This window comes from Etheostoma spectabile, chromosome 4 (genome assembly GCF_008692095.1).
Source record: "Etheostoma spectabile isolate EspeVRDwgs_2016 chromosome 4, UIUC_Espe_1.0, whole genome shotgun sequence".
NCBI classification, from domain to species: Eukaryota; Metazoa; Chordata; class Actinopteri; order Perciformes; family Percidae; genus Etheostoma; species Etheostoma spectabile.
In genome coordinates, this window is record NC_045736.1 from 18,841,397 (window position 1) to 18,866,461 (window position 25,065).

The following is a 25,065-nucleotide window of genomic DNA, read 5'->3' on the forward strand; positions in this document are numbered from 1 at the left end:
TACTTTACTTGAAGTTTTCTACATAAGAGTGACATGACACAGTCATGACACACAAACCCTATCTTGTCATGACAAAATCGACTGACGCTTACTAAAAGAAACTTTATGTTATAAATGCTTATGACTTGTTTATAATGTTTTATGACACGTTGATGACAGTGTCATATCACTCGTGGATACCGTCTCAGTGCGTCACAAAATCTGCCGCCAGGTATGTTGACGGAAGTTTGGGGGTTTAAGGTACTGCGTGATTTCTGCGCCCATGTAGCAGTGATTCATCTGTGCTTCCACCCAATATAGGCCCATGTCAATATCTGCGTAGGAAGTCGTCTAGTCTTTATCTGCATTGTTATTTGTACTTGTGATTATGCAGGCCACAAGAACTAATTAGGTTGTTGTTTTTTTGTTGGCTCACTTTTACTCACAACATGCTAACCGGCAACATTGGATTCCATTCACTACGCTAAGCGAACTAGCGGCAGCGCTACCGGTGTTGCACCGGACTAATGCATGCACTGAGACAAAAAATGTGTTGGTCCATCTATCTACAGCGAGGGAGGACCATGATAAGCCTTCTTCCAACAAATGGTGAGGGGTTCCTTTAAAATGTTTGACCCTGTCCAAACAATTGTCCCCACTTTCTCTAATACATGAAAATAAAGTATGTGACTTTGATAAAATCCTTTACTATCAATGTTTAGTTGAAATTGGTAACAGAACATTTGTACATGTTGATAAGCAAAAATGGTAATGTGCAGGCTTTGTCTGCTTTAAATCTGTATTTTTTAATTAAAATTAAATTTACATTTCAGAGTGATGGAGAAAACTCCAAACTGCTACAATCTTGCTTCACTGGTTGCTTTAGTCGTCCTCGTCTTACTTCCTGTGAGGTCTGTATGTAAGGAAGACAACTATAAATCACTGACAGAGGTAAGGCTACATACATTGACATGATATTTACAAAGTCAAGTGTGTTATGGTCAGAGTTTTAAGGTCGCTGTAGCAGATTTTCAGAACATTTTATGCTGATATGCACAATAATTAACAAATGAGATTTTGTCTTTCAGGCTAAGCCGGAGACCTGTGTTCAAAAGATGCAGAGTTAAAGAGATTTAAAGAGATTTAAAGACATTGACTATGACAGCTTTGTGGGTCTAATGGGAAGGAGAAGTGCTGCTCAACCAAACAGTGAGTTTTTTTTTATAGGAAACACCTTGTCCGACAGTACTCTTCTCACTGACACCCAACTCTTGTTGTCTAACCCCTAACTCTTTTTGCAGGCCACAGAAACAATCCTATGTCAAGAAAAAAAAGTATGAATTTGAAACGAGTATTTTTTTGTAATGACCTCACCTATAGATTAATGGCATTGGCCAGTCAATGTGTTCTTTGGCAAATTTCAACCTATTCTGTACGCTTAATTTTATTTATTTTTTACAGCAATGGGACTTTGCGGGTGCTTCTAGCTTTGCTTCACATAGCTTTCTTCTGATCTTAACAGTTCTCACAGGTAACTTTAAGTCTTTTTTGATTTTTCTGGAGCTGATCATTGATTGAGCCTTGGCCATTTTCAAGTTCAAGTTCAAAATTTGTTGTCATATGCACTTTAGTACAAGTACCACAGCAATGAAATACAGTATCAATCAACATTTATTTATATAGCACTTTACAGCACCAGCAGGTGTCCAAAGTGCTTTACATCATCAAGAAAACAAACACAACATTCACGTGAAAATACAAACAAACAAAACAAACAAACAGACAAAGCATAAAAAACAGACAGATTAAGTAACCTAAGTATGCCCTATTGCACTCTCTCAGCACCAGTCAACAGTAACAATCAATAACAATAATATAGTTTAAAAACATAAAACCATTTAACCACCCCAATAAACAGTGGTTAAGTAACTAAATACAGACCCCGGCCCTCCTTCCTGCTGCGCTATCATTCAACAACCTGATTACCTGAGGATAAAAACTATCCCTAAAATGTGATGTGCGCGTTGGGATACTCTGCAACCGTCTCCCTGATGGAAGGTGGGAGAAGAGGTTGTGTGCTGGATGATTAGAATCCTGCACACAATCCTGCATTTTGGCTATTCTTCGATCCATTCGAATGGTAGTTGACCGTTTTTTTCCCACATCGTTCAGGCTTTGGATGCCATTTCAAGGAACTTGAAATCATTGTGGCTGAGCAGCCTATACTTTTGCAGTTCTTTATATGTTTTCCCCTCTCCAATCAACTTTTTAATCAAAGTCCGCTGTTCCTCAGAGCAATACCTGGATCGACCCATTTTGCTGAGTGAAATGTACCTGTATGCACAACATTTGCTTCCTTCCTTCCTTAAATATAAGCCATAATTGACACCTGTTTCTTTACAGAATCAATGACCTCACTAATTGAACACAACACTATTATTTTGAACATGCCTCTTTCAGTTACAGATTCAACTTTACAGAATGAGCAGCATGCATGTCATGACTGTTGGGTCGGTTGGTTGTCTATGACTCTACAACACATACTAAATTAATTGTCACGTAGAAATATCACTTCAACCAAAAAACATGATTTATGATGTTAGTGATGTTGGACCACAACTGTATTTAGACAATAGCATGAGCAGATTTATTCACACCATTGAAGCTCAACCAATACATACTGTATATAATACAATATCAGCTGATATTTATTTTTACATAAACACGTAACATTAACAAATATTTGAAAAAAAGAAACATCCCCTAAATTTAGTTAAGTAATTGTGGCCCAGATGTGTAGGTACTAAGCAGGACATTTTAGAGTTAAAAAGTATCGACAAATAGGAGTAATTAACCTGCTGATAAGAATCTAAATTATGTAACTTTGCTTCTTAAGCACTTTTGCCAAACAATCTGTCCAGCAGATCATGTAAAATTGTTTTTTTGTTTTAAAAATATAGTTATCAAAAGTTCATTAAAATACAGGTGATAATCTGCAAAACCTCAAATGAAACATCCAGTTCAACTAGACGGCTGGGGGTTTATTCTATACTATGGTGTTATAACCTGCTCAAACAACAGAGACTGTGGGGGTAAGGGGTTCTCTCTGATGGGCAAACCATGACCCTTTAGCTAAATGATGTCAACCATATCTGTGGCATTTCTGTAATGCAATTTACTCATTAGCTGATAGATACACCAATACATCTGTTAGACACCAATATCGACCAATATTATTTTATAAATGTATCTTTTCACCTTAGACTACACACATTCCTATAAACATGCAGTCAACATTAAAGTGATGCAAATACAGTCCACTTATAATAATTATGTGTATGTACTTGCTGACTTGCTATTTCTTTGTACATAACAGGAATTGTCCCAGAGTATTTACATAAAAGGCGTGGCCAATTTGTCAATCATGGGAGGCAGAGGTGAAGCCCTTTAATTTGTATCCTCCCTAAAATTAAAAAAGAAAAAAAACATCTTTGTTACTGAATCTTTTTCTAACCTTGTTCTCTATCTCCTCAGATTTTAAGGCTTTCTGTAGTGAGGATGCCACACCTCAACAAAGGCTGTAAAACCTTAAGTCCTCACAGCTACTGTAACAAGAGGACAATGTCCATCCATCTTCGACCGCTTATCCGGTGTCGGGTCGCGGGGGCAGCAGCTCCAGTAGGGGACCCCAAACTTCCCTTTCCCGAGCCACATCAACCAGCTCCGACTGGGGGATCCCGAGGTGTTCCCAGGCCAGGTTGGAGATATAATCTCTCCACCTAGTCCTAGGTCTTCCCCGGGGCCTCCTCCCAGCTGGAGGACAATGTATCAAAGTTATTTACTAAAGAGAGGTGAAGGCATATTAACCATGCATGAATGCTTCCATATTGTCACTGGCAAATGTTTTGACATAATAACTAATAAAAAAAAGCACAATAAAATATGCATTTATTTATAGTGATTAAAGAACAATTCACTGATAACAATCCTGCACATTGATCATGTGTGCTCACAAACTCACACAATATTCATTTACAACTAACATAAATATATTTCAGATATAAAAACAGTACTGTACACCTATCTTTAAGATACAATTTGAATGGAGTAGATTGTCGAGGACTGGGTGTGTTGAATCACTGGCATTAGAAACCAGATTTCATGATTATCAGCTGTGTTGGGGCCCTCAGGACAAACTCCACTGAAGCCCTTTGTTACTAAAAAGTTTTACATATTTAAATTATTTCAAAAGAAAACCATTATGTAAAACATGCTGATTTGGTTTGAACTGGACTTTTTCATTTGAATAGAAAAAAAAACCTGAAAATTCTCTGTGCTCATAGACAGAAAAGAAACCGAGTATAAACATGTACAAAAGGCATTTTGCATTAGTTACCTCATACGCTGTTTACCTTGGAGAGAGGGAGGTTTAAGTGGTTGAAAAAAAACAGCAATTATAACACTCAATATTCAATTTTCACATAAACGACAAATATGTTTAGTCCGAATCATCACAGAATCCTGCTTGAATCCTGAAGTCAGTTTCTCTATCTGTATCACCCCCAAAAATATTTTTTTGTTTGGATTCAAAGTAGTACAGGAATTGTTAAATACTTTTAAATATACACAATGTACTAATACAAAACAAAAGGCATGGCCCACCCATAATTTAAAAAATACACATCATTGTAGAAACTAAAATTTATATATTTATGTATATATATATATAAAAAAAAAAAAACTGATTAACTAAAAGTAATTTGCTGGCATGCCCAAAGGCCATACTTATTACATTGGCAGAATTCAATAAAATTATACTCCATCTGAAAGCATCACTCTCATCATGGCAATGTCACAGTGCAAAGTCATGTGTGCAGCTATTGGCTCATACAATCTCAAATTTAAAAAGGCACAAGCTGATGAGGGTAAGTGAAGAGTGTATGTCCAGTGCCAGATCCAGGAAGCACGGGTGTAACAATCGTGCCTTTAATTACTAGGAAAGAAAGATATCTGACTAACTGTTTCCTTGTCTGGCTGAAGGTGTGTCAAACCACTAAATACACACCCCAGATCAAACTAACACAAAGCTGCAGACAAACATCCTGAAAGTTTTCAGTTAAATGAATGTACACACCATCTAAAACAGATGAATCAGAAGCACCCAGATTTACGTCACCAGGATCACAAATATTGGCTTGTCCATCGATCAGTTGCGTTATCATCCTTCATGGAAATCTTTGGCTGAACTGCAAAGCATCATGGTTACATCCATTCAAGTCTATTAACCATAAGGAAACATGAATGCATGTGATGTAGTTGCCTTTTTCTATTCCACTAACACTTAATCAAGGCTCCAAGATAACAGCTGAAATTGCTTTCACTTCCATAATGATGTTTATCTAACTGAAAAAAATTTTGATTATTCAATTAAAATTACAACAAAAAAATTGACTGGCAACTGTTTTGATGATCCATAAATTGTTGCCTTTTTTTCAATAACTCAAACATTACATAGGTCCAGCTTCTATTCAGAGAGGATTTGCGGCTTTTCTTTGTCTTAATTGATCATGTTTATGTTTTTGGACTGTTGGTCAAAAAACAAGCTGTTTGAAGACTTTAGGAAATTATGACAGGCTTTTTTTCCAGTATAAAAGAATAGTAAGTTGCAACTAGCGTTGCAACTTACTATTCTTTACATTCCAAGCCTACAAACTGTGTGGAATGTAGTCACACTCCAGCAAACAAGGAACTACCTTGCTGTAGAGGAGTAGATCTGGTTGTTTTGGTGGGTTTGTAATGTTCAAGAAAATTATAAAACATTGGCAAAATCTTATTTAACTTCTCTCTGGAAAATACTTTCCCATATCCATAAGATTAAAAAGGTGCTTTAGTTCGTTTACAAATGAATGCAGCCTCCACACAACTTTTCCTGACGTGTAAATACGTTTGGCTGTAAAAGAAAAAGAAAAACATCTTACAAACCTGAAAAACAAGGGTAACATTCTTTCTCCTTTCCTTAAGACCGGTCTGGCAGTCATAGTTCACATTAGTAAAAGTCGTTCACCAACGTGCTTGTATGTGGGGACATTTTGAATCAACGTGAGCAAAACAAGCTAAGATTATCAGAATGATTAAGCAAACACACAGATACACATACAGCCTACCTAATAAGTTCAAGTCCCTTCATGCACCCACAGTCATACTGTTATTTTCCTGCTGGAGCAGCTGGAGGATCTTTATCAGCAGCAGGTGGGGGTTCTGCATCCTGTCTCTTGTCAGTCCTGGACGGATCATTCCCGTCTACTTGCCCTTTCTCCTTAGAAGACAGCTCGTCTTTTCCTTTTGCAGCATCGCTGGAACTTAACTGCTCAATATTGTAGCCAAGGGGGGTTGGTGGCTGGTAACGGTACCTGTAGCCAAAGGCACGCAGGTGATACGTGTAATACTCCATTAAATACATGTGTGAAGCATCTACGTAGTGGAATGACACCGACACGTCTGAGCAACAGTTTGGACCCTGGGGAAAAACAGAGTATGTGGTTATGCAACATTACAGAGACAAAGTTTTCCAATACAAGTCGGTCACACGATAATTCGGGAAATACTTTTTCAGTTAAAGTCACAATGTAAAACTAGAATTAGCGCCTTTCGATTGTATGACTCCGACGACCAATCATGTTGCAAATTAGTTCTGTCCAGACTCATTTGTAGTGAAAACTTTGATAAAATAATTAAACTAAAAACTAGTTAATAAAAAAAGTACTAAGTGTATTTTTCGGTGAAACATGGATGCTTCACACACGAACGCACGCACAGAAGACGTTGCAACGTACAATTACAGAAATGTAATTTGTTACTGCACGTTGCTGCAGATCCTCTTTTAGGTCTCTGTTTTAGCTACAGAGTGAGACATCACCCTTCTTTACTATCTTTGTTGGGAGTTGCACATGCGCAGTAGCTAGGTAATAATAACAACATCAGCTAGATAACTTTGTCCAACTTTGGTCAGTACAAGGCAGGATTAACAGGGAGACTTATTCTAAACAAGGGCACACTTGCAGAACAGGGACATGTAGGTAGTTCTTTTGTAGATTATGGTGAACTAGTGTGTGTTGTGGCAGTGTTTTGCCATTGGGAACGAGATAGCATGTTACGGATAGCTACCTCGTCTCGGCTAGTTACGTAGAAAGCCGTGCAGATTTTGACCAGCTCACTCGGAGACTGAAGGCAGGACACATTCAGAAACCCAAATCTCACTCAAAATAGCATGGATGTTTTTTTGTTTTTTTTTCCAGGTTTGTATGAGTTGGAAGCACCAGAGACACAAAATAACCACCCTAATCCCAGAAAGTGTTTTTTCATAATATGGGCACTTTAAGGAGCCCCACCGGGTGGAATAATCACGTCATGCCACTAAACACCTGTGTGAAACAAATCTCTTTATTGTGCCATGTTGCATGTTGGATTTTTGTTCTGGAAATGGAAATAAAATTTAACTTTTGTGACATATTGAAAGAATGTCTAATCTGTCATTTGATGCCTTTTGGAGATTTTTCCATCTTTTCTTGGATTCTTTATGCACATAAATACAAATTTTACGTCATTACTTCATAATTTAATCCTAAACCATTTGTGTGAAATGTTGTCATTATTAGCGAAGGAATTCTTGAATTAAGGCCCAAAATGTGTTTTATGAAGTTAGTGACCTTGACCTTTGTCCATCAAAATGTAATCAGTTAATTTTAGAGTCTAAGTGGATGTTTGTCCAAAATTTGAAGAAACTCCCTCCAGGGGATCTTGAGACATTGCATTCACAAGAATAGGACAGACAGACAAACAACCCAAAAACATAATGCTAGCGCTGGCACAAAGGCAAGAAAAATGCCAAGGGGAAAAAAAACTTGGGCAAAACACTGTGGTGGGCGCACAACCCGGGCATTGAAATGTGATCAACACAAAAAACAACAACTATAGATTAAAGTAGAGAGAGAGAGCAGCAAAACTAGCAGTTTACTGGCTAATTTGAGTTAGCGAATAGCATAGAAGCAGAGAAAGTCCATAAAGTTTGCTGCACTTACCTCTGAGATGGGGTAGTAGCAGTAGCTCCAATACCAGAAGCTCTTGGGAAACTTTGCGGTAAGGTGCTGCTCTGGGATAAATGGGTGAAAAGTCTCCCTGTGCACAGTGTCTCTGGAGTCCCCTGCTAGCACCCCAACTTTCTCCATGCACTGCCCCATTGCCAGGTCCTCAACAGAGGTAGTGTGAGTGCACAGTTGGTTTTTAAATCCCTCTACAAATCGCCGCAAAGCCTCTTTGCTCAACACATAGCCTGCACCGCCACTCATGTAGCCCTGCTTGGTGTAGGGCTTGAATCTTCGGCCAAAGTAAATTGGCTCATCCGGCGTGTGATTCGAGAGAATCCAGCGCAGGTTGTCTACGATTACGTAAGTGTCGTCGTCTGCCTTGAGAAACCAATCCGCCTCATTGCCATGATGTTCGTAGGCATAATGGAAAGCCCGGATCGTTTTCCAGTACAGCTGGTCCCGACCCTCCTTTGTACCTAAGCCCACTGTAGGAAAGTCAGGGTCATCCACAGAGCTCATGAAGACCACAACATTGCAGTGGCGACTCCACGTGGACTTTACATGCCGAGCCTTCTTCTCCAGGTTGTTGGGTCCAGTCATCACCCAGCAAAGAATACGTACCTTTTTGTACAGTTCGTCAGCCATGCCACTTTTCTCCCCTAGTGAGGAGATATAAACATTAATATCACATTTTATACTATACTTGGTATATACAAAACTGTGACAATATCCAATGTAATATAGATGCTCTTGGAGGGGAAAAGACAACATTTAAAAGAGGAAATAAAATATGCCCTCATGGTGGTGGCAGGGTATGGCATAGAAAAACCCAGCTCAAGTGGTTGTTAAAAATAAATAACCAATAATAAACATGAGCAACAAATACATAAGTCGGTAGCTAACATTAGCAGATGAGCTTGTTAACAGCCATGTTATTGTTCATATTTTGGCACAATGTTTCTGACAGTAGTGGTCATAGTGACTAAACGTGTGATGTGAGATGCTAAAAAGAAAGCTACACGTTTTCAGGTAACGTTAATTTTTGATGTTCAACACCAGTCTGCCGCCGAAGCTGAAAAAAAAATTCTAGCGGGAAACACTGCCGCTGGTTTTTAACATTTAACATTGTGACCATTCATTTTAAAATTAGTCATATGAGAGTTATTGTTGTTATATTGTGTTCATGAAGACTGCAGCTCATACTGTTTTTCAAGGCTTGATGAATACATACTATTGCATTTATTGAGATGATTAATAATGGCTGATAAAGATGCAAATGTGTTTACTATAAAGTTAGTTTAGGGAAATAAGGGCAATACATAAAGTCCTACAGTGTTTGTATAGATTTTGTTTACGTCTTCTTTAACAATAAAAGAACATGTATGTTACTCTTCCATGTGTATTTTATTAAGCATTGTTAGTTAACACATCATTTGTGGTTATCAGGTTTCATTATTATAGTACATTACAATTCTCCCAAATGACAGTGCTAGCTCACTAGACCAGTAACTATACATATACAACAATTCAATGTTCCATGGCCTTATGGGATCACTTGTCTACTGAGAACTTAAAATAACTGATTAATATTGTGTTACAGTCATACTTATATTATATTATATACTTACATGCATTGATTTCCACTAGAAATACTCTTTCTAGTTTCTGGATTTCCCAGGTCTATTCCTGAGTGTCTTTCTTAGTATTCTATATATGTAAATGTAAATGTGCTGTATTTATATACACTCCGATGCGCAGCACCGGGGGCAACTCGGGGTTAAGTGTCTTGCCCAAGGACACTTCGACAATGACTGCAGGGGCGGGGATCGAACCACCAACCTTCTGATTGGCAGGCAACCGCTCTACCACTGAGCCACAGCCACCCATATATATATATATATATATATATATATATATATATATATATATATATAATATATATATATATATATATATATATATATATTATATATACACCACACACAACCCACACACACATACCAGGAAGTAATCCATATAATATGCAAAACAAATGGCAAAAAAGTGTGGCAGACAATAGCTGATGGACTAAATGATAACCTTAAAATACACATTTACGAATCTTTAAATCCTGTTCTTAACCATCGTTTGCACAAATTAACATCTGTCCACTTTAATCCACAGAGCAGATTTGAGAAGTAGGCCTACATTAGAGTTGCTTCCAACGTGTGTGTAGAAGAGAATTAGTCTGTCTACAAAGGTGTAAAGAACAACTTTGTTGTGAGATATTACAATAAAGTTGTTCTTTACAATACAATTATGAGTTTTGTATTAAGATCAGACCATAAAGCTCAATGCAGTGTCTGAGGAGGACAGAAACAATGTCCTACTGTAGGCGGACGATTTAAGTAGAAGGAAACTGAAATTTGATATAGTCCTTTGGGGACAGATAACAATCATGAGACATACCTATATGATGAGGGTGCTTCAGGTTAAAAAGAGCAGACCTCTCCTTCTTCCATATCGTCTTCTCTTCCTCAAGCTGTTGCTGGTCGTCTTGGACTTTATCAAAACTGCTGGCCTGCTGTGTTGACAATGTCCTCTCAAACGAAACTTGCCGAAAAAAAACGTACAGTGTGAAGGTTCCCACCGCGAAACCCGCACAGAAGGACAATTTGGATCCGAGGGCCTTCATGCTGGACCAGGTGTCTCACTGTGGCCTATGTCGTTCAACTTGGCAGGTGCTGCATAAGATAGTGAGAAAAACAGCATGGACACAAGTTTCACTACAAGGGCCCCCTCCTTGAGCTGTTAAGTCTCTATCGACTTGTTGAAAAGTGAGGCAATTACAATGAAGTGACAACTGATGAGTGTCACTCCCCGTTGAAGAAGGTGTGGTTTACTCACCAGCGGTATCGCAGACACCATAGCAGCTGGGTTATCCCACAGCTGATTCAATATAACAGGAAACATGAACTTTGAAATGCGAAAACCAGTTTTCACCGCGACGTAAGTTAGCGTTTCCCCCCCATGGCTGAACGATAACTTAGCTCAGCTAGCCACAGAAAATGTCGCTAACAGTTGTGAAAAAACTGAAAACGAGCTAACCAGAAAAAAAGCTAAATAATCTCCGGGATGGGGGAAAACGAATTATAATAGCAGCAATGCTGGCAGTGACTCCTGGCCTTGGTGGTGAGACAACAGGCGTTAGCAAACTAACCGTTAACGTTAGCTAGCAACAGTCCGTTAGTTTTACCGACACTACCAACGTCAATCCTTCCTGTTGTGTTACGTTACTGTTACCAACCGAGCAAACTGAAATGAAATAATTGTTGACTGGAATACGCCCAGTAGCCTAGTTAAAAGAAAATAACCTAAATACTAAAACACCAATTTAAAGTTGTTTCAAAACGCTGCATAAACTACATTGTAACTTATCTGTCTGCCGTCTTCCGTCCTGTCTTTCCGGTCAAGTTGCATTATTTTCAAAAGAAAGCGCATATGTTTTCTCGTGCAAAGGCAGTGGTGTATTAGCAAACGTTTTTTATATTACTTTTTCTACATACTGTATGTCGATTATTTATTATTAATTTACTATAAATAGCACAAATCTGACAAATAAGTTGTAAACATCAGCCCAAAATATGTCCAAATAATGCTACAGTAGGTGTAGCTAGCTACTGGTGGCCGTCAGTTCCTTATCTTGCCCAGAAGCACGGCGATTCCTCCTCTAGGCTCGTATGCTTATGTCATGTTGCTACCATAGACTTTATAAAATACGGTTTAGCCTACTATTATGTTTTAAAGTTTTGTAACAGCAGCAATAAATCGTAGTATTTATTATTTAACATTGTGAATTTACTGATTTTACAGTCTTTGGCTGCCACAAGGATATTTATTTCTGCTTTGTTTTGAAAATCAAGTCTTGGCTGCTTGGCTGTTGTCGGCAACATGCTCTTTTCCATGAGGGTCCGGGCAGAGAAATATGAGTCCGAGGGTGTTTAGCATCTAACGTTAGCTAAAGTTCGTGGCGGTGGAGAAGTTTTTTGTGACCTGGCACAATTTACACTTTCTAATTTTTTTTGTCCTTTTGCGCAAATAATTTAAAGTAGCCAAACGTGCATTGTGGATACCCCCGGCTCCACCCCTTAAAAGCATAGCGGTGGCTCTGCCATTTTTGTTACGTCTCCTTGACGCAAAAAGGGGACGTTTGATTTGTATTTCTCTGCAGATAGGCCTAGTTGAATAACCAGTAACGCGTTTATTTTTTTGACTGTAATGTGATTTCTGAAATTATAAACAGTATGCGTCATTAACGCGTTACATTGTAACAATAATCGTAATAATAATCTTATTTATTATGCTGTGACTGCAATAACAATCTAGATCATAGTGACAAACTGTACAAAAGCGACCACTTCAGATAAAGACATTTGGTACATGTTTAAAAACATTTGGTTGGAATCTCAATTGGTTAAACACGGTACCCAAATTGTGGCACACTGCATACGGTCTGTTCTTTTTTTTTTTTTTACTTTGACAGCTGTTTGTGTAAAGGTTATGAAGGCTGGGAATCAGAACACATTTTTGAGGTGAACCAGTGGATGAGTAAAGTACCAATTGCATTTGTTTATCTAAACTTGCAGAAGCATATGACAGACACACGACTGTATCACTTAAATTAACACTAGGCTACAATGGCCTAATGCCTGTGAACCAACAGCTGAGAAAATAAGAATTAAGTTACACCTAGTTGTTAAAATGAATTCGGGCAAATTAAATTAAGGACTTGATGCAGAAGGGCATTCAGTTTGTTCCTCTAATCCACTACAAATAAATGTTTATCACTAGTGCATACAAAAAACACATGGATGGATATTATCCAGAGGACTTGTATGGTATTTCTTTTTTATTGCAAAATAAATTATATTTAAGGCAGCACAGATGGAATTTTGTCAGACTATGAAACCAATATGGTGGTTCCTAATACAGTTAATATAGCCCCATTGAAGAATATAGTAATAAACATATGTTGTCTTATCTGCCTCTACACAAAGGATCTAGGGCCTTTATCACAAACTTGAACATAGTTTGGCTCTCTTTGGGTTTGCTGGCTTTAACCTAGAATTGTTGATTTTATAGTATCGTTTTCCTTTCTATATAGCTAGCTCACTCCCTGTCACTTTGTATTGCAGGCCAAAAGCAAATAAAACCATTAAGGCTGCATGACAAGACAGATCCATCTAAATCCTTTAGAAAACAAATCCAGATAAGTCAATAAACCAAATCAACACACACACACCCTGATGCTTTTGTCTGGTTAGTCTTATTCTTAAGCCTCTAGAAGAGATGCCTCAATTGTGTTTGAAAAACTTTGTATAAAACTTATTTCCACAGTGAAATTAAGTTTCATATACAAGATTGCAAAGTCACAAATTTGAACACATTTACTCAGGTAACTGAAGTCCAACTTAATTTGTGCCAATAAACAAAAAATCAAAATTATACTCACACGCAATAATCATGTACATGTGTTCCAAGTAGTCACAATTACTCATAAATTATACAAACCACCTCTGTAGGATCCTTAGAAAGTTGACTGAATATTGTGTTCTTGGTTTTCCTTTGCTGAATAAAGGTAAATTAAATTCTTGTCAGAAATGAAAGTACACACTTAAAAGATGTATCTTCCTACACTCCTTTTAGTAGTCTTTTAAATCCCTTTACCAACACACAACCAAAAAGAAACACATTTTTGTGAAACAATGTTAAAATTCAAGAGTTTTCAAAACCTTTTACTAAAGATATAAAGTGTCACAGCATGTGAGGAAACACTTCTGCAATCTACAGTTGTGATCCAATCACAACATGCAGTAACAAAGTGTCAAAGTGGGAACTGAAATTTGAACCTGTAGGTTTTCTTTTCTTTTTTTTTTTCAAATTCAGACACAATCCTACTTTTCAGTAAACATTCAATTGAACATGTGCAAACACTCCTCCAGTTTGTTGAAGCATGCACATTAACTTAAAAAGGTACTTTAACTTTTTTGAGACAAATGTAATAATTCAACTGTGGACACTGTGCAGCTGACAACTTCAGAACTAGATGCAAATATTCAGTAAATTTCACTGCCATTAAAAAAAAGGGTACATCACAATCTATCAAAACTGGATCCCATCAAAAGGGACAATGCATAACTTCCTTCAACTGCACTAGTACAGTTGAAACATTGCAGTTTCATCGTGCAATATATAACTGGTGCCTACTGCAAACACAGACACATTTTCTGCATGTGCAAACAGATGAGTTGATATTATCTGCCAGGTTTAATAGCAGTAATTGAATCATTGGGGCTCTATTTCAAATTTGCAGCTGCACTTCAGAGTCCCCCTCCCTGCTTGTTTTCACAGGAGTTCACCGTTACATAAGGTGCACTGAATGAGCTCATATGTCCACATCGTCCGAGTCAGAGGCGCTGGATGACTGCGACTCCTCCTGGGACTCTCCCCACACAAACCGATAGTTGTTCTCCAAGTCCTGCTGTCTCTTTTGCTCTTTGTAAACCTCTTCTGTGCCTCCAGTCTATAAAATAGAGGGAACAGAATGTAAAAGCAACCACAACCTTTCTGATCAAATGTTTATTTGACTTGCGGACAATTATAAAAAATAAAATAGTCACAGTCCTCATGCTGACGTGCTGAATGGCAATGACTCAACACACACAAGTCATAATCTAGTTAATGTTTTCTAGACAGTGTGGCAAAGGTCGACAAGAAAAGTGTACTTGAGGGTACTTGAGGGAAAACAATAGTCACACTAATTGAAAAGGCTTCATGCGCTGTGTAAAAATAGCACTTCTGCTCCCTTTTCTTGCAGGGTCATGTTTTATCTCTACATTTTTTTTATGTTAGAGGAAGGTGTTTAAGCAAGGTGGCTCAACTTTACAATAAAATGCTACATTAAACCATATGGGACTCTGACAGCAAACCTTAAACCCATTGATCATTACTCCCCCCCCCCCCCCATATTTCAGACTACTTTTCTAAAGCACAGGAGTTGTTTTTCATGAATTGTTCTTGATAAGAGGCTAGCTCAGTGTCAAAAAAACTTTTCATGCAATAATATGAAGAAACCTTTTCTATTTTATGAAAACAAACCTTTTTTGGAACAATGTTGCAATGTTAAAATACTTCCTATATTGGAATATTGTATTTTTTGTACATTTTTAAAGTCATTTGTGTTTGACAACCTAGAATTTACCAGAAACAATACAATTTCCCACTTACAGCAATAGTTTGACATTTTGGGAAATAGAATTAAATGCGTTTCCTAAAATATATTTCTCCTTAATTAGATGAAGGGAACATTACCACTCTCTTATTTATTCTTAAATATGAAGCTACAGCCAGCAACCAAGCTAACCGGCTTCAGCTTAATATTCAACCGGCAGACATGATAGTGGCGTAAAAAGTCTCATGTAACTGTCTGTCAGAGAGCAGATCAAATGTCAATGGTGTAAAGTGGTCCAGGCTGTATACATACATTTAGTTCTTCTGTTAAACGTTTGAAAACCAAATATTTAAGGGTCCCATGACATGGTGCTCTTTAGAGGCTTTTATATAGACCTTAGTGTTCCTTTAATACCATATCTGAAGTCTCTCCCTGGGGGACAATAGGCACGCTGGGGGAACGCATATAAATGTAAAAAATATAAAGTGATATTTTCATGCCATGTGACCTTTTAAGTAAATAACAAGTTGACAAAATGTTGTGTCTGAATGAGTGCTAAATGATGAAACAACTCAACTGACAACTCGGTCAATATACCATAGTGTTTCATGACTATAATCTAGTGATTTGACATCTAATCAAGCGGTAGTTTTGCTGAACTACAGCTGTCTCTGGACAATCTCACACATCTGCTGGACAGTATTACAGTATAACTTACACCCATAGGGATCCAAATGAGACCAATAAAAAGCTACAATAATTTCTTAAATTACCAGGAGATTTATGAGGAGCTCCCTGAAGGACTTAGTATCTTCTTCAGTCAGCCACTGATCACCTGCCTCCTCTGCATTTTTTCGCGTCAAGATTTTCACCTCAATTTTACCTGCAAAAAAACAAAAACAAAAAAACAGGAAAAGGCAGGCTTTGCCAGTTAAACACATATATCTAAGTCAATTCAGATATTAAAACAACAACAAATAATCATAATGAAGAATGATACAAACACAATTGTGGATGAAAAACAAAAAGATAGACATGGCACACCTTTGGTTTCCCTTTGCCTTTAAAATAAGCTTTAGCTTACTGCTGTCAGATATATTTTGCTACCATAATCTTTCATTTTGCAATTCTGTTTAAAAAATAAATAAAACTAATTTAATGGGTGCCCAAAAACATTTTTTTTTATCTTTGGTGAAAGTATACGTGTTTAATTGCTGGCAGCATGAAAAATCGTATTTTTTACATGACGATCTTTTGAACAGCTAAACCTTAGAAAATCCTAAAATCGGACAATTTATGCTTTTTGACAAAGATGAGAGGAGAACTACTATATGCTCAAGACCACCGATGGAAGTGAGAAAAGGCCGTGAGTGTTTCGGGCACTCCCCCCTCATACCTTCTGCCTTCAGTCCTGCTTTCTCTAGCTGTTCTTTAACCACGTCCTTTATGTGCTGCCACTGGGGGTCTCCTTCGCCCATCTCCTGAACTTTGACCTCCCCATCAGGGCTGCTGCCCGTCTTATACTTAGTAATTTTGATCTTAACATGGTCGTCAGTTGCTTGGTCTGGGGTGACGAGACAAAAGAGGGACAAACAACACAGTTCACCTCAAAAACCCATCAGCAGGGCCACATGATGGAGGAGGTGAGAGCCAAGAATGCGTATTTTAAAGTCTTTTAAGCAATACATTTCTGCGTTGTCATAGATTCATGAAACTGTGATTAATTTCAATTGGGATTTGATAACTGAAAATCCCCCACAGATACATAAATGGCAGCATAGGAAAGACCACTAACCAAAATAAATGAAAATATAAATATGATAACATAAATTCTCGGTGAATCAAACTAACTCCATGTCTATACTGGGATGAAAGAGGTCATGACAAACTATTGGACATATGAATGAATGAAATATGAGGATGATGGAGGGAGACACAGCGTGTACAGACATGAGCAGGCAGCCTGGTTACCTGGCTGTTTGGGAGCCAAGCTGGGGCTACCTCTGGTTGGGTCACTGGCTCTTTGAACTCCTGCTGTTTTCTGCTCTGGGTCCTGGACGTCTTTCTCTTCTAAATGATCAAGGAGCTTGTCCAGCGTTGTCTCCAGTGTCTGTGTTGCTTGAGTGCGATCAAACTCCCCTTTCAGACCTTCTGTCTCTAATTCCTGCTGGGCCTATAACACAAGAGAGAAGCCAATCACATCAAAGTATTGTTACATTATTTCATTGTGTCAGATCTGCCCCTTTTATATATTATATATATATATATATATATATATATATATATATATAAAAAAAAGTCAGTCTTTGTGTTGAAATTACTTTTTGTATTTATTATAAGGATCCCCATTAGCTGATGCCTAGGCAACCAGCTAGTCTTCCTGGGGTTCAAAACAACACAAAACAAATCGTCTCTAGTCTGAAACCTCATTTATGATGTTGTCAAACTCCTTCTTCATTTCCTCCTTTATGTCATCAATCTTTTCAGAGGGCACTGAGAGGTCGGCCATCTCATCCTCAAACTCCTGTAGCAGACGCTCATCTTCATATTCCTCGCCGAGCTTCTTGGTTACCCTGTCGTCTGCCGGTTCCTCTCCTTGACTTTTGGCTTGGTTTTGTGCTTTCTAAAAAAAAATGCAGCATTGAATATTCATACACAGCACAGAAAACATAATAAGAAATATACTCCAACAGGTGTACAAAAAAAGTATTATAGTAATCTTGGGGAGTACTGACCTTCCTGTTACTCTCTTTGAGATGTTGGACAAATTTCATCAGGTCTGCTGGGTCAGTGATGATTTTGAAGTTGAACTTTTCAACTGAAAGACAAAAATGTGAAGAGATAAAAGTTTAAAGCTGAACAACAACACACAAACTAAATGTTTAACATAATGTTCCATCCTTCAATTTGAAAATCAGACTACACAAATTAACTGCACAGAAATGAAGTAATCTGCTGTTTTATTAATCTTGTTTGAGGCAAATGATCATAAATGGCACTGGTCTTCCTTCTGGACTATGGACAGTGTTGGTAAGACATGTTTGTGTTAGAGTAAGAACTTATTGCTGCTCCAAAAGGAATTTCAATCTCAAGGCTGCTTGTCACTGAGAGGTGAACCAGAAGGCCATTCTCCCTCCTGTTGAAGCCTTACTCTCGCCAAAATGCAACCTAGGGTGTTGTTGTGAACGTAGTCTAGCCGAGTCAAACATTTGTTTAAAAAGCATAATTAGGACGGAGAGGCTACTTTAAAGATTTACAGTATTTTCGTTTTTCAAATGGCCTTTTGAATGGCAGAGCTAGGGGGCACTTCTATGACAGCCTGGCTCTGCCCTCCTACGTACTTCCTCTCAATTTTCATTTCACTTCAGTACTCCGTTTGGGTGCCAGTAGAGAAAGATACAAGTGAAGTCACTCGGTTTGTTGTGGCAACGCTGCAGAATATCCAGAAGTTAAAGCCTGAGTAATAATCTTTTTTGAGTTTTGTTGGTGGCCATGATGTTGTGGTCCTCCTCCCTACAGGGTTTCGTGAAAAGTTTGATTTTCCAGCTCGCTCCGTTAGTGGTGAAGGAGTTGGCTAAGTTAACGCTATGAGGCTAACGCTAGCAACGCTAATGCTAAATATAAGCCTTGTCGGTCTCCCCTCTTATTGCACATGCACATGATATAAGTCATGGGCAAACGTTAGCAATTGGTTATAGCAGATCCAGAGTGGCTCTGGGCAGATCCAATAGTTTTAAACTTCAACAATGTAAGTTAATGCTTGTCAAGTTAACGCTTGTCAATGAAGAGAGGCCAAATACAAATGAAATGTACAAATGAAATATACGAAAGTCTGGTAGGACCAGGCTACTTCTATGATAGAGGTGCAAGATCTATCGACTCAATATCATTATCGCAACATAACGAAAGTGTCGCACTAAGTATGCAATGTTGTTTATTTCATCCCGTCCGTTGGCTGTGTTTAATTTAGAGCCTGCTTGAAACCCTATAATGATTATCATTTAAGTTGCCAGATGCCGTGCCACTTGCACGTTAGCGCACGGGTCCACTACGTGAAAAAGTGACAGTGTAAGTGGAGAAATAGATAGAGACAACAAAACGAATCAGAGAAGCGAAAGGAAAGTTGTGTCCTGTATTCTTTATTTATTTTATATTGTACAACCAATAAAACATGTCCTGTTCACAGACATGGTTGTATTTAATTTATTCATGCTGTAACAGAGCAATATAACATATTTTGTATATATAATATAACTTTTGTAATTTTACATATTTATAGTATCTAAATTAATATTGATATTACGATACTCATGATCAACATTGCAATATTACATTTTGTCAATATTGTGCAACCATATTCCATGAAAGCATCAAAATAACTATTTTCAAAACACAAAGAGGGCTCAACACAACATGAAACTTTGCTCAAAGTATCACCAGGGGCTCTACACATGAACTCGAGCATTGAGAACATTGTTTACACAGAGTTTACTAAAAGTAAGGTTTCGAACGACTCACTTTAACTGTTGGCATTTCCACTCGCTGACATCTCGCCAGTCGAAAAGAGTTGATCGTTAAATCAACGTAACAGGGAGAAGAGTAACGATGGAAAGCTCCTAAAGCTTAGTTCTAAACCTAATTCGTTATTTTGTCGTTGGTGAAAAACAATATTGACCTTGTAGTTGAAAAAGGAGCCTCATGTAAGAATGACATTTCCTCCTTTCGAGACCGTTCATTTGCTGGCAATGACAAGATGGCAGATAGTGTAAACAACAGCTAAAGTGAGTTGTTCAAAACATTTTTAGTAAACCCATGTGTAGAGGCCCTGTTGATACTTTGAGCAAAGTTTGTTGTGTTGAGCCTTCTTAGTGTTTTAAAAATAGCAATTTTGATCCAATCATAGTAGTGCTCCTAGAACTCCCATGCAAAAGGTCATTTGACCCAAAAAACGACAATACCGTAAATCTTAAAAGTGGCCTTTAAAATGAAAGTCTGACTCGGGTATATTCACAAAAAGACCCTAGGTTGCATTTTGGCGAGAGTTACGCTTCAGCTCTTCTACTCGGATTGGATTAAAGTTTTGTATAATAATTCAGTTGCATCAGTATTCACTAACAATACTATATCCCAACCTTTCGAGCTTTGGCACACGCCAAGGATGTCCCCTTTCACCTCTTCTGTTTGTGTTGGCAATTGAGCCCTTAGCTATTGCCATCAGGAGTAATCAAAATATTACTGGCATTAAAATAAATAAGATTGACAACAAAATAGGCCTATTCGCGGATGATATTGTGATTTTTTTTTATCCCACCTAGAACAGTCGCTACATCACTTGTTTGATACCATAACTTCCTTTAGTAAGCTTTACGGTTACAAAATTGTAATCCAGTAATAGAGTCAGTTTCTGAATCTATTAATAGATGGTCCACGTTACCAATTTCCATGATAGGGCGTATCAATATACTTAAAATGAATGTTCTTCCAACATTTCTTTACCTCTTGCATTCCATTCCTCTTGGTCCTCCTGTTCATGTTTTTTCCAAAGATGAAAAGCATGTTTTGTAATTTCAATTGGAACAACAGACGGGCTAGACTTTGGTACTATTGAACTGCCCAACTTTCTACTGCCTCTTGTTGGTTCTCACAAGAAACATCATGTTCCTGGATGAGTTTGGAAAGAAACATGACATCTCCTCTACCACTCAATTCATATTTATATTCAGCTAAATTAAAAGAACTAAAGGCAATAACACATAATCCCTTTGTTAAAAACTTGATTATGATTTGGTATGAGGTTCATAAAACATATTGGTGAGATACCTATGGTATCTCAATTTACACCAATCTGAGGTAACAGCGCTTTTACTCCTGGCAAACAAGATTTGGGCTTCAAATCTTGGACTGAAGTACTCCTAAGTAAAATTGCGGATTTATTTAACAACAACATTCTCATGTCGTTTTAAGATTTGAGACGAAAGTATGACATCCTACCAAACTTTTTTTTAAAATACCTGCAGATAAGAAGCTATATATTTAAGATACAGAAATCTTTATCTCTACCTATTCTTAGCTGTATTGAAGAAATAGCAACAAAGCAACACCCTATGAGGGGACTGATGTCAAGTCTTTATGCAATAATCGTGGGGGATCAAAGGTCGCCTCAGAGAGTAAAAGATTGGCATGGTGTAAAGATTTAAAAACTGCAATCTCAACTGAGGACTGGCAGAGGATTTGCTTAAAATCTCAAACACAAACAATAAATACCCATTTTAAGTGATTTAGTGTGATTATCTTCTCTAAAAATTAATTAACACACTTGTTGAAAAAAACTATTCTACTCTTTCCATCCTTTCAAACAGCTGTGTATGTGTGTGTGGTGTGTGTGTGTGTGTGTGTGTGTGTGTGGTGTGTGTGTGTGTGTGTGTGTGTGTGTGTGTGTGTGTACCTTCATCACCATCATCTATGACTTCATTGTCTGTAAGTGAGTTATAGCCATCATTTCCTGCCTGTGTAGAGAAAACAAAATCAGGTTAGAATTGTGAAGTGGGGAGGGACTATATCTGCCTGCACCCTCTAGTGGTCAGGATCTGGAAAACACCTCTAGAATAGAATAGAATGCCTTTATTGTCATTATACACAAGTACACGGTACTTGTGCAACTAGATTAAAGCAATCCCTTTGCAGTGTTGACACAAAAAAATATAAGAATATAACAGTATAAAATATAACAGTATAAAACAGTACATTTAAAAAAATACAGTATTAGCAGTTAACCACAGGATTTGTGTATATTGTGAATTAAAAATTGATTATAAGACGTATTTCTTAACCTGATTCTCCTGTTGAGAAGCAGCTGTTTTAGAACTCCTTGGCTTTGTAACTCCCTCCCAGAAGTCAGAATCTTCTGCCTCCTCTGAGCCGGCACCCTCAAAAACTTCAGCAGTATCTGTTTAAAAATAAAGGCACAGATAAGTTTACATCTGGCATCTAAAGTGGAAATTTAAAAAAAACTGAATACTATTATTTATGTGAATATACAAATTACTACAATATTTTAAAGTTAATTTGCCTTTTAAGTATAAAAAAAAAAGAAAATACACCTTTTGTGTCGGACTGGTTTGGGTCATCACTGGGTGCAGGTGATGTCTCTTCTGCTGTTACTTCCACTGCTCCATCTGCCCCTTCCTTACCAGTCAACATCTCATCAAGACTTCTCAGCTCCTCTGAGATCTGCTCTACTTTACGCTTTGTATCCGCTAGGAACAAAGGAAAAGGAGGGAGGGAGGGAGGGAGGGAGGGAGGGAGGGAAAGAAAGATCATGTCACACATTTCTTATTGTTTTGAAATTAGAGAATGAAAGATTTCATACATATATCAAATGCCTATTCAAAAACAAATGTCAAAAAGCTGTACATTTTACTGCCTTTATCTTCCCATCAGTCACCATTACACTTTAAAATACTCCTTTCCAATATCATGTCCTGCTCCAGTTCTGCTTCAACAGGACATAACGGTAAAGTAACAAGCAAGACTCTCTCCACATGCTGCATCACAGTAACCTTCTTTTTTGTCAACTCACAGACTTGAGCTTTGACGTAATCCATGTACTGTTGGGAACTTAGTGCTGGCTGGCACACAATACCCTGGGGCTTGGCGGTGGATGGTGGCCGCAGGAATGGATGCTGGCAGGTGCGACTGGTGTGAACTGTCAGCACATAGCGGCATGACTGAGGCTCATCCACTCGAGCGATGTAGTCACCGGAGCCTTCCTCACACACAAACTGGAAAAGTAAAATTAGTTAGGCGAGTTAAGGAGGATTACTTGGTACAACATGCACATTTTCTCTAACTTCATATCTGTTTGGAGTAGCAAAACAGAAATGAAAACATAAACAAAACAGAAAACCACACGGGTAGCATGGTATAGAAATATATCAAGGAACTGAAAGTTTTACCCGAACTTCAGTCTCTCTGGGATTTCCATTTAGGTCACACTTTGAGCCATTTACATAGGTCTGACTGTGGTAGCGCTTTAGCCTGTGCTGTTTGGAGGCCTTGGGAAATAAACAGAAATATGTTTTCAGCAAACTCATAATATACTTTGAGGTTCAATGCATCATCAAAATGTGATGCTTCTGATGTTTATGCACTTCTAATGAATCACATTAAGTCCTTACAGAAAGTTCTTCAATGTATACCCAAAATTAAAGAATCAAGAATGATTAAAAAAAACTACAATCACAACATTGAGGCAACTTTACCTTTGCGGTTTCATTGTTCCAATCAAATTCAGATTCATAATGACCTAGGAAGAGAATGTCTCCTTTGATTTCTGTGTCTGAGGGGAGAAGAACGACATCTGTCAAAGTGATTCTCATTAAAAACATATATTAAAAGCACAGAGATAAGCTCTTACCTTCAAGGTGGTACTGTCTAATATGCTGACCGTGGCAGAACTCATATGTCCACCAGTCCTTCGTCTGCAGGAAACACAGACAGCAAACTGTAAACCATACAGCAATTGACAGACACATTTTTCTTTTCATTTAGGCTAATTGCACAATATCATCGAAACTATCATTAATCATCCTATTAGAATTCCACACACTCAAACAACTTGTACACATATGTTTTTGAAAAGGTTAGGGCCAGTAGGACACCTTATAACAGACTCTTCTACTCAATGACTATGTTTACATGCAAATAACATTCAGGTTTTAGTCCTTATTCAGAAAAAAAGACTATATTCTGACTTAGCTATTTACAAGCCCAATGAAAGTGAATATTCCACTAATATTCCCGTTTACATTGCCATGCAAAATACGTTTTTTCAAAGTTTAACAGCAGTGGCAGACTTGTTGGACCATGCATATACAGCTTCCCTCTTTCATTCCTTCAAACAGCTTCTTGAAAAGGTCGGCGCAGCAATGTGTGCGCAAATCAAAAACCTGTTGATAGATAAGCAGTTGAGAACTCACCTTCACTAGACACTGAGCATTGTGCATTGGACTGAGTAGGTCTGGGATGTCAGGCCCGGTGTACCCTTGTGAGTCAGGCTCAGAGGCAGGATCCTGATGAAACCGGACGGCCTGGGCTGGAAGTCGACACTCATACAGCTGCTTGTACTTACTGGACACCATCATAACCTCCTCTGTCTTGGTCTAAAGGAGAAAGACTGCTGTAGCATCCTGACGTGTGACAATGCCATACATGACTAGTACAGTACTTGAGTATTTTAAGTCTACTGACTAGCTGGTTTTGCTACGGTCTTTTTGGTTAGTTATTAGCAATCTAAAGAAGTTGCAACTAGCTAGGTGGAAGTTAGGAAGCTGAGGTTGTGTTGTGACAGCTGTCAAGAATTGATGCGTAGGTCACGTGGAAATCCGTTTAGCTTTGACGCTTCTTTCGTGTAATTTGCAAGCCAATTGTATAGTTTCATTTTTAAATTAGAATTCTAAACTAGCTAACTACAGACAGGATACTTATTACTCGCGTCAGTAACATTAAAGGAAGATATTGCACGCTTGCTAACTGTAGCCTACTTTCTAGCTAGCAAGCTAACCGTTAGCTTTCCCGAAACACTTCACTCACCTGCCCCAACATTACAGGATCTGGGAGAATTTGAATCCCATATTTCATCTCATTTAGCTCCTCTAAATTCAAGAAGGCTGGAATACAGAGGGGGCATATCAACAAGAAAGCGTACAATCTTTTTAGCCACCGTACCAAGGAAGCAGCCATGATTGACTTCCCTTGTCTGACAGCAACAAAACACAGAACGCCTGACCTGGT

The 25,065-nt window shown here is 38.1% G+C and overlaps 2 protein-coding genes and 1 long non-coding RNA gene across 4 annotated transcripts; 1 reads left to right on the forward strand and 2 right to left on the reverse strand.

Moving 5' to 3' along the window:
- Nucleotides 1-4,418, forward strand: LOC116688433 (uncharacterized). The gene is made up of 6 exons (XR_004331772.1): nucleotides 1-588; nucleotides 813-930; nucleotides 1,068-1,188; nucleotides 1,441-1,510; nucleotides 3,356-3,416; nucleotides 3,514-4,418. It is a non-coding gene; the product is annotated as an uncharacterized LOC116688433 (long non-coding RNA).
- Nucleotides 3,912-11,509, reverse strand: c1galt1lb (core 1 synthase, glycoprotein-N-acetylgalactosamine 3-beta-galactosyltransferase 1, like b). Its single transcript, XM_032514432.1, has 4 exons — nucleotides 10,950-11,509; nucleotides 10,512-10,786; nucleotides 8,058-8,722; nucleotides 3,912-6,496 (listed from the first exon to the last, which is right to left on the reverse strand). The coding sequence occupies exons 2-4, from the start codon at nucleotides 10,735-10,737 to the stop codon at nucleotides 6,185-6,187; spliced, it is 1,203 nt and encodes a 400-aa protein (XP_032370323.1). The 5' UTR covers nucleotides 10,738-10,786; nucleotides 10,950-11,509; the 3' UTR covers nucleotides 3,912-6,184.
- A 1,729-nt stretch (nucleotides 11,510-13,238) lies between these two features.
- Nucleotides 13,239-25,065, reverse strand: os9 (OS9 endoplasmic reticulum lectin). 2 transcript variants are annotated; one of them, XM_032514381.1, is made up of 15 exons: nucleotides 24,865-25,064; nucleotides 24,252-24,434; nucleotides 23,690-23,753; nucleotides 23,535-23,611; nucleotides 23,229-23,327; nucleotides 22,853-23,054; nucleotides 22,374-22,529; nucleotides 22,104-22,219; nucleotides 21,719-21,779; nucleotides 18,009-18,091; nucleotides 17,699-17,896; nucleotides 17,245-17,446; nucleotides 16,670-16,837; nucleotides 16,047-16,156; nucleotides 13,239-14,625 (listed from the first exon to the last, which is right to left on the reverse strand). In XM_032514381.1, exons 1-15 carry the CDS (start codon nucleotides 25,012-25,014, stop codon nucleotides 14,488-14,490), a joined length of 2,007 nt encoding a protein of 668 aa, XP_032370272.1. In that variant the 5' UTR covers nucleotides 25,015-25,064; the 3' UTR covers nucleotides 13,239-14,487. The 2 variants fall into 2 exon arrangements, with proteins under 2 accessions (XP_032370272.1, XP_032370273.1); XM_032514382.1 differs by lacking the exon at nucleotides 16,670-16,837 and having other exon boundaries at nucleotides 24,865-25,065.